General features: G+C 42.9%; 1 protein-coding gene across 1 annotated transcript in view; it reads left to right on the top strand.

Moving 5' to 3' along the window:
• Positions 1-12,756, top strand: part of DNAH6 (dynein axonemal heavy chain 6) — a 204,400-nt gene that overhangs the window by 55,595 nt on the left and 136,049 nt on the right. The window contains exons 14-18 of the mRNA XM_019518206.1: positions 1,274-1,535; positions 3,373-3,496; positions 4,628-4,824; positions 6,167-6,370; positions 7,940-8,065. Coding sequence (XP_019373751.1) covers positions 1,274-1,535; positions 3,373-3,496; positions 4,628-4,824; positions 6,167-6,370; positions 7,940-8,065 — 913 coding nt within the window. The remainder of the gene's footprint in view (positions 1-1,273; positions 1,536-3,372; positions 3,497-4,627; positions 4,825-6,166; positions 6,371-7,939; positions 8,066-12,756) is intronic.

Below are 12,756 nucleotides of genomic sequence, written 5' to 3'. Positions count from 1 at the left end.
ACTACGCACAGCCTGGGAGGGCGCAGCGGACATGTGCCACCAGCTCTGTATGAGGCAAGGGTGGGATGCTGCTGTGGGCTGAGGCCAGTGCTTCACCAGGCTCTTCTCAGAGGGAGCTGGGCTGGGCTGGGCTGGGCTTGGCTGGGCTGCACTCAGGGTGGGGAGTGGTGCTGCTGGGAGGGGGACTATGGGGAGACTGCAGACACCCCAAAATTCACTGTAGTCCCCCAAACCCCCCTCCCAGTGCTGCTGCCCACTCCTCCTTGAGTGCAGCCTGGCCCAGACCCTGCTAGGAAGAGCTTGGTGCAGCCCTGGCCCCAGCCTGCAGTGGCAGCCTACCCTGCCCTGTGTAGATCCGGGGGCACACACCCCCATGCCCTCCTTGGGTGCGTGCAGTGGTGGGAGTGCCCCCATCCCCGGTCCATGGATGACCTGTGGCTCCATCTCGCACCTCGCACCTTGCCCCAGCTGGGCAGTGCCTGTCCCAGCCCCACTCCCTCCCTCACTGTGGGGGCCTCGATCTGCCCCTCTCCTATGCCCCTTCCCTCTCCCTTCCCCTCCCACAACAGACTTACCAGCTGAATGCAGCTTTCCAATCTGCTTGGCTGTGCTTACCACGTACGTGCTGTGCTGTGGCTGCACGCATGCATGGGGCATTTATCGGCCAAATAATTGGGTACATCAGGCACAAAAAGCCGATTTCCAATACAGTAAATTTTCTTTATATTGGTGATGATCTGATATCAGACTGATGTATTGGTGCACCTCTACAAATGACATATTCAAGGCTGTTGTTACTTCGCTGGAACTTCAGTACCAGCAAGCTATAGGGTTCATTTTGCTAGGAAAGAAAGAACTTTTACAGCATGCCTTTGTAATATCATTGTAGATCAGTTTAAATCCAGAGAGGTGCTGTAGTTAAAGTCACACTTTCACAAAGCATTAAGGTCCCAACTCTTACCCTATTTAGTGCAGCAGATTTACAGTCTTGTTGCACATAGCAATTCTTAGCCTCCCTCTAGAAAGGACTATCACTTTGCTTCCAAGTGTCATGAAGTGGAAGTCTATGCTACACCATTAATTGCATATGATACAGGAATTTAACTCATGTCATGTTGTTTTTATCAAACAGTGGTTGTGGTGAAGCACTTCAGAACCTTTTGCAGAGCAAAATGATTTTGCCTAAAATGTGTGACTTCAGGTTATGTAACATTTTGCTTGCAAGGCAAAGCTTTCTAAGATTCTGTCACTCTTGTTTTTTTTAATCTTTCAGGCCTGACTGGGCAACAGCTAAACAGCTCCTTGGAGACTCCAACTTCCTTAAAAAACTTCTTGAATATGATAAAGAAAATATAAAGCCACAAATATTGTTAAAGCTTCAAAAATATATAAATAACCCAGATTTTGTGCCTGAAAAAGTAGAGAAGGTGTCAAAGGCGTGTCGGTCGATGTGTATGTGGGTGAGGGCTATGGATTTATATTCACGAGTTGTGAAAGAAGTTGAGCCAAAAAGACAAAAGTTTAATGCTGCAAAGGTAAATGCTACACCTTTCAAGGCACTTTGTCATCTCCAGTGATTGTGTGGACATTATTATTATTTGCATTATGATCATGCCTAAGATCACTGGTCATACACCAGGATTGTTTTACATGGTGCTGTACAAACTGAGATCAAAAAGTTCAACCCTGCTCAAAGAGCTGGCAGTCTAATAGGACCTTGGCAGATGTTACATGTATGGTGCAATTATTGTGTTAATTGCACCATAAATTGCACCATGCCACATGTTCAGCCAGTTTATGGTTCCATAAAATGGTACCATAACGTACTGGGAGTAATGAATGGGACTGCACAAAGGGCAGCTGGCAATCAAGATGGCAGCTGGTCCCTCATTCCTCCTCCCTCCCTGGGCTTCCCTGCCAATCAGTTCTGAGGGGCTGGGCCTCTCTGCCAATCAGCACCAAGGCTCAGGACTGCTGTGAAATGCCCACAAAGTTAGCTCTGCATGCTGCATGCAGATTGCAAAAATCTTTTGTTTTGCCGTGATTTAAGTAGGTCCCTTCCTATTAAATTCACCAGTGGAACACTGATGGGTTACCACATGGGTATGTGTCCACTGAAAATGGGATTCTTGTGACTCAGGGGCAATGTGGCTACTGATGAATGACCCCAAGACTAAGTGAGTGCTACTAACAGGCAATATCAATACTTTTCCAAATACCCAGCCACAAAGATATTCTACAAAACAGTAGAACATTTTTGCTCTCATAGCTGGTAATAAAATGTGTAGCATGTTTTGTGTTCCAGGCACAGGACTGCCTCACTAATGCTGACAATCAGCTGACAGCATTGTCACCCCAGGGCTGGAATGAGGCTGAGGCTGTCTGGAGATTAGCTGATTGTCAGCTTTGGCTGGGGTAGCCCCATATCTGGAACAAGGTATCATACTAGGGACAGGTCTGGGTCCCAGCCAGGACCCTGGGCTGCCTATGCCTGAACTTGATGCTCAGCTGAATGTCAGGATCAGACACAGGGCAGTTCCAGGGTCCAGGATAGAGTTGCCCCCTTCGTGATCCACAGGATCAGGCTGAGGTTATCTTCAGCAGTTGCACAATTGGAATCTGAATAATTTTATGCCCCACCCCAACCATTGCAGCTGCTGTCACACCAGACATGCATAGTAGGATGCTCAGTTTCTGGCATGGGGCAAAAATCCTTCAGATCCCAATCATGCCATTATTTTAACGTCTGCCATGAGCCATAAAATCTTTATAATCCAGGATGTTTCTTTTAGCACTGCTGGCCCAGTCAAACAGAAAATAGTCTTGTAAGGTGAATCAAACCTCAGCTTGAGAAACTACTGTTTGTTCCAAGAATACATGTCTTCTTCCTCCTGCTCATGAATGCTGTATTAAATGTTAGCCATGTAGGCTCACCATTAAATAGCATAGAATTCCCATATGGAGCAATCAAGCACTTGTAAATGGTACAGGCAGGAAGATTCTCCAAGACTGATTAGGCCCAACTTATCCTGGGTGACTTTTCCTAGATATATGGTCCAGATGAGACTTTCACCACTACCGTATTGCTGCTGTGTCAAAATTCAAACTAGGGACAAGACAGACTAGTGGGCTTGAGAGTTTCTTGCCCTTTTTTTCAGAAATATGGACACATTCATGAAAATTCAGTTTTACAGATAAGACAATATTCTATGTCAAGGACAATTGGGTAGACTCCTCATTTATATGTGGCAGCAAAATAAACAGTCTATTTTTCAAAAGTGTGGTTCCTAATGTTCCATTGATTTTGGCTTTTAAAAAAACCAGGGCCCCTGTTTGAACAACTTAGCTTATATGTTTGCCTCATGCCCCCAGGCTGAGCTTGATGCTACAATGGCTACCCTTCGAGAGAAACAGAGAAAATTAAGACAGGTGGAAGAGCAGATACAGGCTCTGCAAGACCAATATGAAAAGAGTGTTGAAGAAAAAGAGAGCCTTGGTAGGTGATTTCTCTTGAAAATATTAAGTAACTAGATTAGTGTTTCATATTCATTCTTCCATTATACAAAGGGTGGCCATGCATCCTGGTTTGGCCACGACAGTCCTGGATTTTGTAGGCTGGTTTGTGAAAATTGAAACAAAAGTCCTGGAATTGCAGGGGTGCAGGTCACAGTCCAGCAAGGAGGTGAAGCAGCATGGTGCACCAGGAAGGCGGACAGGCACTGCTGCTGCTGTGCAGGAGCAAGGCAGGTGGACTGGAGCAGGCGCCACCCCACCCATATGTGCCCAGCGCAGCTCTTTCTCAGAGGCAGCTGGAGATGGGGGGCAGGGTGGGCACTCACTTCTCTCTCGCACAGCAGCAGCGGTGCCTGCCCACCCACCTGCCTGACACACCATGCCACTCTGCCTCCCCACCAGACTGTACCCCATGCTCCTGCCTGCCTGGATCTGCTTGCAGTAATGCCGCTGACTTGGTGGCAGGTAGGAGCAGTGTCCTGTATTTCCTTAAAAATATGGACACCCTAATTCAGGGGCGGGCAATTATGATGTCTGGAAGGCCACTTAACAAGTTTTGGTAAGCTGTCATGGGCCTCACAGGTAGCCCCACCCCTTGAAAGCTATCCCACCCCCTGGTTACCATATACTATAACACCAACTATAATATATTTTAATTTTATTACAAAAAATATTTGTCATGATTTGTGTTAGTGTATTGTATATAGAGGGGATTGCATAATAACTCAAAAATAAAGTCTTACTTTTCTATATTGTGTGTGGGGTTGTGGGGTATAGCTGGGGGTGGACATGTGTTCATGGATATTCCTTCAAGGCAGGTTCTACTGGAAGAACCTGACTTCCTTAGCAGGTGATGATGCAAACACAGCAATTAGGAATTTGAAGAAGCCAAAGAGTTTGCTTCCAGAATCATAGGTTATCCAAAGGTATACAAGTGAAATAAGCCAAGAAAAGGTATAATGTGGAGGCTTCTCAGTAACTTACTGTTAAGACTGAAAGAAAGATTATGAGTACAGAGACTAAACTAGAAAGCAAGTGTAGCAGTTTATGCAAAAAAAAAAGTTTGACCTTTTAAAGATGATAATCACAATTCAGTAATTGTATAACCATGCAGCAAGGACCATGGCACTTACCCAAGCTCGCCTCACTCGAGCGGGAAAGCTTACAGCTGCACTGGGAGATGAACAAGTTCGTTGGGAGGAGAGCATCAAGAACTTTGAAGATGAGATTTCAAACATCATAGGGAATGTATTCATAGCAGCTGCTTGTGTTGCCTATTACGGTGCTTTTACAGCACAGTACAGGCAACTGGTGAGTAAAAATACTTTTGCTCTTTTCTTTTGACATTACCGTAAACATAATCGCTTTGTCCACAGAGCAGGAACAATATGGGTGAAAGCAACTGACATGTCCCTTCTGCATCTCTGTTTATGATCTATGGCCTTGCTGTCCAGAATTCAGTTTTCATGCATGTGCATTCACTTATAAGCTTCTCTGCTGGGACTTCAGAAAGAGTGCAAAGTAGGAGAATTACTGTATTATGTATTGTTAATGCAAGCTAGGACACCTGTTTTCACAAGCTCCCCCACAGGGTGTGGTTGTTTGGGAGCACTATCGCTTTTGAGAGTATCCCCAAAAACCAGCCTAGACATGGCTTCTAGAGAAGGGGAAGAGCCCTGGATCCTTCTCATTGAGAACCTGGTTTTTCAGTCTGTGGCCCTAACTGAAGAAGCTAGCTTCCAATTCATCTTCTGAGAGAAGGATTTGATCTCTTGTCGGGGTGGACGAGTGAAACCCAGAGCAGCAAAAGAGACAGGTCTTCTTCAATGAAGTTGTTTACTGGGCAATGGCCACTGAGTCAGATGTTCCCTGCCCCCTCCAAAAGGTTAAGTGGTCCCTCTGTCCCCAGTCCAGCCCATGGTCTGTTACTCAGCTGTTTTCTTTCCAGTCCAGGTCTTAAGTACCCAAAGCTGCTGTACTGCTCTGTCTTCAGACTCTTTTGCTAGGAGATGATACCGTTCTTATTTATACACTTTGCCCTGATCATTTACATGCTTGTTTCTTTCTCTTCTCTGGACCGTCCTGGGTGTTACCTGCAATCCCCATCTTTTTGAATTATCAGCAAAACTATTTAAAAATGTAGATGGATATATCTTCAGTTATGTAAATCAGCAACTCTGGCTTCATCTTCTCTTTAACCCACTGTTTTCCCCGGTATAAGTTATCCAGAGGAGAATATGGCACATAATATTGTAACAACACAAACACACTTAAAACAAGTATTGCAATAAAAGCCATAGTTGGTCACACTTGTCTGTTCTGAAATGGACTTTTCCCCTCCTAGGCCATCAAGCAGCCATTTAGTGGTAAGAACACTCTATGAACACATTGGACCTTGCAAAGGACTACCACCATAAAAATGCATCCCACCTACTCACTCCCTAATGCCAAAAATGTGTAATGCATCTGGTCTAATACATGCATATGTTCATGAGAATCCACGAATGACTTCCATGGTGGCACTGCCTAACATGGTGCAGTTAGTGTGGGTATGGCCTCAATCGCTACTGGCCAATATCCAATAGTTTATTGTTACAAATCCCTTTAAGTAACCCAGCCTTCCATAGGCCATGTTTTGCAATCTTTCTTTCAGCTGATTGAATGTTGGATCAAGACGTGTCAGAATTTAGAGCTTCCCATCAGTCCTGACTTCAGCCTCATAAACATACTGGGAGATCCCTATGAGATTCGCCAGTGGAACACTGATGGGTTACCACGTGACTATGTGTCCACTGAGAATGGGATTCTTGTGACTAGGGGACGACGGTGGCCACTGATGATTGACCCCCAAGACCAAGTGAGTGCTTTGCAGACAATACCAATTCAGTCACCATTCCAACAATTCACCTTATTGATAGTTTTTGTATCAGGCTTCTCTGGCAGTGATTATTTAATTGCCTTTTCCTTTACAATTTGAGATCAGAGCTTCAGCTGTCACAAAATAATCTAGACATCCACTGAAGTCAGTAGAGCGAGCTATGGTAGTTTACATCAGATGAGGGCCTGGCCATAAATTTGAAATATGAGATTAGATATCGGTTATTGCAAATCATCTAATTTAACACTCTGACTTCAATAAGAATTGACATGTTTAAAATGATCAATGAAGTGTTGTATATCTTTATAAGGTGATTTCTAGCTACAAGTAAAATTGTTATGTTGACACCTAATGTATTATATTAGAGGTCATCTGTACTATGGAAAATGTAAGATGTCTTGACAACAGAAAAAAACAATGCATCCACCCATAAGATTTGATCCAGTTTTTAGTAAAGATTCAGGGATGCGTGTTGAAGATGGTCAGAGCGCGAAAGAAAGATTGTAAAGTCCATTTTTATTATTGAGCATAAAAAAGAAGAGGAGGAAAAGAAAGTAAGCGAACTCAAATAAGCAAGCAAACAAGCAAGCCAGCGAAACCCAAACCCCTCAATCACTTAGTGACAACATGGTGCTAGGTATCTTCAACATGTTTGTATGGATTTTTGATTCTCCCTCCATGACGCAGTGTTACAAATCCATAAAGCAATACATAAGTTTGTCAGGATAATTCCCTGCATCCTTCAATCCATTTTCTTAAATTGTGGCTATTGGAAGCATCAGGTGAGCACAATGAACAAATTTAGAATGAAAAGTCTTTTACAATTCAAATTTTAAATATTGCAGAATCTATATGCAATTAATTATTTTGAAGTCAGATTATACCCCACAGATGTGCATCCCGTCTTCCTTCAACCCTGCCACACCATCCTCCTCCACCCTCAGCTCCCAGGTGTCTCTATGTGGTTTGAAGTTAATGTCAAAGGGAAAGGAGGCTAGCCAGGACCTTTATGAATGAGAAAATGAGTTTGAGGATTTTCCTGCTGTGCCTAGATACACAAATCACCTAAGGGGAGGATGCAGGAGTCCAGCTTCTCCTCTCCACACTAGCCCTGAGTACTAGGAAGACTAGGCTGCCCCAGGCAGTGTACACATTCCTGTTGTATATTGAGAACCAAGAGACAATTGGTGTCTGCTAAGATACGCTTTTCTTCTTAGCATGGTTCTTCCTTGCCAGTAGGCTTCAGAATAGATTTGTGTCTTAATTTGCTCAGTCTGTTCCTGTGTATTGGAGGAAAGTGTCAACGCAATTAACTATCCCATTGTGCAATATAAAAGCTGTAGATTTTACAAAGATAAGCAAAACCTTTTTTTTTCTGGTGGTGCCTTGCAAGTATACAGGCATAGTGCAACTAATTCACTTCTTCTCACCAAAACAGTGGCATTAATAACTGGGCTTTTGAATACTGAGACCAACAAGCTAATTAACCTGCTGGTTATCTGTGACACTTAGCCATCTCTACTGATTATTCTGTTGATTCCTATGTAGGCAAATCGATGGATAAGAAACAAAGAAGCAAAAAGTGGCTTAAAGATAATCAAACTTACTGACGCTGGTTTCCTGCGTACACTTGAGAATGCTATTCGTTTGGGTTTGCCCGTTCTTCTAGAAGAGGTTTGTGTCTTTTTGTTCATAAATTTGTATTACTATCCTATTTCCATGTTTTTGCTATGTTGGTGTCAGTCAGAAAGCAACAATGTGCACATCTACACATACATTAATGTGCTTTTCCTAATGTGCATTAAATTTAGTATCTCTGGGCCTCCTTCCCAAACTGTGCTGGTAGGTGCAGTAGCCTGGGAGCTGACCTTGCCTGTGAAGACTGAGGTGAAAAAGGCATTGAGTAGTTCACATCACCTGTCCCTAGGATGCATCCCCCATTCAATGAGGGACCCACACTTTCCCTGATCTTCCTCTTGATGCTGACATACTTGTAGAAACTCTTCTCGTTACCCTTCATGTCCCTTGCTAGCTGCAACTCCAACTGCGTTTTGGCCTTCCTGATTTCGTCCCTGAATGCCTAAGCAATGCTCTCATTCCTCTCCATAGTTATTTGTCCAAGCTTCCTTTTGTGTGTTTTAACTCATGAAAGAGTTCTCTGCTAAGCCAAGCTGGTCTTCTGCCATACTTGGTGTTCTTTCTCTGCTTTGGAGTGGTTCATTCCTGCATCCTTAGTAAGGTTTCTTCAAAGTACAACCAGCTATCCTGGACCTCTTTCCCCCTCAGGCTCACCTCCCAAGCAATCCTGCCCATCAACTCCCTGAGTGAGTCTAAGTCTGCTTTTTTGAAGCCCAGGATTCTTATTCTGCTGCTGTACTTCCTGGAGCTGGGCAGAAAGCTGCAGGGAGACAGGGAAGTGGACGGGGGGGACTGGCAGGTTGCAGAACTGGCTGGTTATGTCTCTTAAACACTGGCATTTTTCATATGTATAAAGTTTTAGTGGACTTAAAATGGCCTGATTCAGCTAAGCAGCATGAGATTATCAGTAGAGTGTCTAGAATGGCAAGGATGAATAAGGAGATCATCTTGAATGAATTAGCCATGCAAATAATGGCTTAGGCAGAGCAAAATGTACAGAAATGGAAACACAACTCAAAGGCAGAATGACAGCCAACAATACTAAGTCAAGAATAAAGAAGTTTGTCTTCAGATTACTCACTCATCAAAGGGGAATCCCAAGAAAACTTCTGCCTGTGACAATTAAAAACAGAAATATGAATCTGTACTTTTCACCAAATCTGTAGTAAAAGATGTCCTGTCTTCAAAAACGTGGTAGTATGCCTTTTCTCCTATGGAACCAATAGGAAGGACAATCAAGAAGTTAATAAAAAAGGAACAAACATTGTTATTATAGATCATAGTTATTAAAGATCACCCTGAACAATCCAGTTAGCTTTGGTTCTCATGGCAAATGATATCAACTTGTCTTTCTATTCATACTATGTGTGAGACATTCTCCTGGCCACAGTCTTGTCACAGATGGACCCAGGTTCCCTTGCATTTTGAAAAGGGCATCACTATTTCCAAGTAGTTCAGACACTCCTATTATTAAGATAACCATCTAGTCTTAAGGCACATTCGACCATTTGAAAGAAATGTTCTTTTTTCATTCAGGAATAAAACCAAAAAACCTGGTATTCTATTCTATTCTATTCTATTCTATTCTGTTCCAGTATTACAATAAGTAATTTAGCTATCATTATTCACTGGTGATTCTTTCTTTCTCCCTTTTGGCCCCAAAAGGAAAATTATGTTAAAGGCTTGGGTTTTTTTATTTAATGTACTCAGCTGCTGTGCTGTGTGGATTGCTATTACAGAGAGGGTGAAGATGAGCTTTTCTGTATGACTATAGGGGACAGGAGTAGGAGCAATGGCTTCAAGCTGCAGAAAGAGAAGTTTAGGTTGGAGATGAGAAGGAGCTTTCTGACTGTGAGGGTGGTCAAGCATTGGAGCAGACTACCTAGAGAAGTTGTGTAATCTCCATCCGTGGAAAAGTTTAGAGAAGGATCTCCACAGAGCCTGGAGTGGGAGAAACCAAGTTTGATACTGAAGATAAGTGCTTCATAATGCACACTTTGTTTATGTTGCTGTTGTAAAGGCCACAAGATTCAGGCTGGCTTAGGGAGGAGGCAGCCACAGTGACTGCCTAGGGAAGGTGCTGTAGCTTTGTCAGTTTGGGCTGTTGAGGGCTTCAGACTGTGAGGAAAAGTAGCCTGACCTTGTGGGTTCATAGCCAGGCCTTAGTGTAGAGGGAGCCACAGGCTCGGCAGATGGTGTAAAGAGGCCACGGGCCCAGTGGACTGCAAGAAGGGTGAGGCTGGACCCACACCCTCATTAGAGATCAGCAACACACCAAGGGAAAAGAGGGAGAGAAAGAGGAAGAGAGATCTCCTGAGCAGAGGAGGGGTTCCCAGCAAGCAAGCTGGTTGATCAAGGACAGTTTCCTACATTTATAACTCATAACATCAAGGCATGGCAGGAGATCTGAAAGCGTGCACCAGGTGGGCAGAGAGGCAAGCAGGCTGAGGTAGTACCCTAGGGGACTTCGGACCATCTGAGGCACCCCAGGCTTGCTACACTCTGTCATCCAATTCAAAGATTCCCATCAGCACCATCCACAAACTGTAAGTTCATGACCAAAGTGCAAAATGGAAATGTTTTTCATAATTTGAAACAGTACAGGGAACTTCATATATGTGAAGTACTCTAAGCCAGTAAGAAAATCACCTGCTTTTTTCCTCCTCATTCATTTACAGTACACCTAAGACAGCATCTCAGTAGTTAGATGGATAAAATACTTACCAGGGAGGTATGTCTGGCTTCTGTTATGCCAGATACTGCTTTCTATTGTACCATTTACTCTAGCTCAATTAGTATTACTGAGCGGGTGCAGGAATAACTGGGTGAAATTCTATGGCCCGTGTTATACAGGAGGTCAAACTAAATGATCCCATCCTGGTACCTTAACATCAATTATTTTTGTTAATAATAATAATAATTATTCTTATTGTTATTCGTGTCTTGGAAAAAGGCCCCTAGTAGCCTCAGAAAATATTTGCAAAGCATCAGTGTAATCATCCATTTCATCATTTATGATGCACTGCAAGATGTATCTTCAGTTTTTTACATAAGACCCATCCACATATGACTTATTTGTTATGAAGGTATACAATGCATTTGTCCCTTCACAGAAAAAAGGAAACCTAGATTTCCTAACACCAGAACATGTATTATTTATGGCTTGCTGCTTCCTTGATTAAAAATACTGGTGGAGGGATTGTGATGCAGGATGAGAAAATTGTTACTTTTTACATTTCCTTTCTCTGGTTAACATCTCCACTAGTCTATCCCACACAAGAAAACTGATCCATAGTCAAGCATCATGTTTGTTCTGGTTGCATGTTACAGAATTCAGTCAGATGTATGTGAAGTGGAGGCTAACATTTCACTGAAATTAGCCCCTATGTTTGAGAAATTATTTGTACAGATTTGGAAGTATCTTATTGGGAATATGTCCAAATGGAGAGGTGATTATGCAGTGGGTTCAGTTTCTTGTCTTCCACTGCAGATGAGACAGAACCACGTAAGGTATGGTGGAGGTGTTAATCAGAAGAAGGAAATAGTTGTATAATGCACTTTCCATTTAACCCTTCTCAAACTGATTAGTTTTCCAGTACTATGAGAGTTTAAATTCATACCTGTTGAGTAAAATGTCCTTTCCCTTGACATAAGACTGTATTATGCTTGAATAATTCAATGCTGAATTAATTTCTAAACTTCACATTTCCTAGAGTTGGTGCTAGAGTTGACTGAAAACGAAACATGATGTTATTTCCTGCCCACTAAAACCAGCCATGGAAAAGGGTCTGTCATTATTTTCCTTGTGTCATGATAGTGGTGACTGAGTTCTTTAGCTTTGTCAGTACGAATTCCTCCTCAGCATGGGTGTAACACAGCAATTTCTTTTAAAGTGGCAGCAATGCATATAACTAATTAAACCTCAGTTGAAATATTTTGGTTTGACTGACAAATAGGTATTTCTTTATTCTTACAGGTGTATAGAAATTCTGTTTTCAGCCTGTGACCCAATCCTGTCTTTAAGACCTCAGTACATGTTCACTCATATTGAGTCAAACAGAGTTTCATATTTCAGTAGCAAGGTGAATCAGTAATTGCAGGAAAGGAATTTATAAAGGTTTATAAGTTGTACTGTACCCAAACTATGAAGGTATTTACCAGATTTTAGAAGAAACTGGTATAAGTGCAATTGTTGGACCGCAGGTATAATGATTCATAGTATCATAGTGCTTAGGGTCGGAAGGGGCCTAAACAGATCATCAGGTCTGACCCCCTGCTGGGCCCAGGCAGGAACGGGTGCTGGGGTCATATCACCCCAGCCAAATATCTGCCCAGAGCAGCAACCAAACAAGCTCAAACTGTTTTCAGCACTTCCTGGTGTTCTTCCAGCATTGCTCCAAATAGTGCACATTCTAGTGATTAAATCTAAGGGCGACAAGGATATACCACATTTACTCAATGTAAGATGTCCCTGAACTTAAGGTGATGCCCCAATAATTAGATTCTATACATAGAAAATGAATGTGTGTTATAATTTCCCATGTATAAATTATAATTATTAGAAGGGTTGTCTTTAATTCAATTTTTCCACTGCTGCAGGGAGTCAAGCAACTTGCCCCCTGCTTATGCCTGCCCCTGTGCCACCTCTACCCCTCACCTGGCCCAGCACTGCTGCAGCCTCTGGCCCCTGTTTCCAATCCTGCTCTGTTCCTTTCCCCTCCCCCCAG

The sequence above is a fragment of the Gavialis gangeticus genome, unplaced genomic scaffold (genome assembly GCF_001723915.1).
Source record: "Gavialis gangeticus isolate Ggan-Ray unplaced genomic scaffold, GavGan_comp1, whole genome shotgun sequence".
Classification (NCBI taxonomy): Eukaryota; Metazoa; Chordata; order Crocodylia; family Gavialidae; genus Gavialis; species Gavialis gangeticus.
The sequence above is the reverse complement of the archived record's forward strand: the minus strand, read 5'-3'. Positions and strand labels throughout refer to the sequence as shown.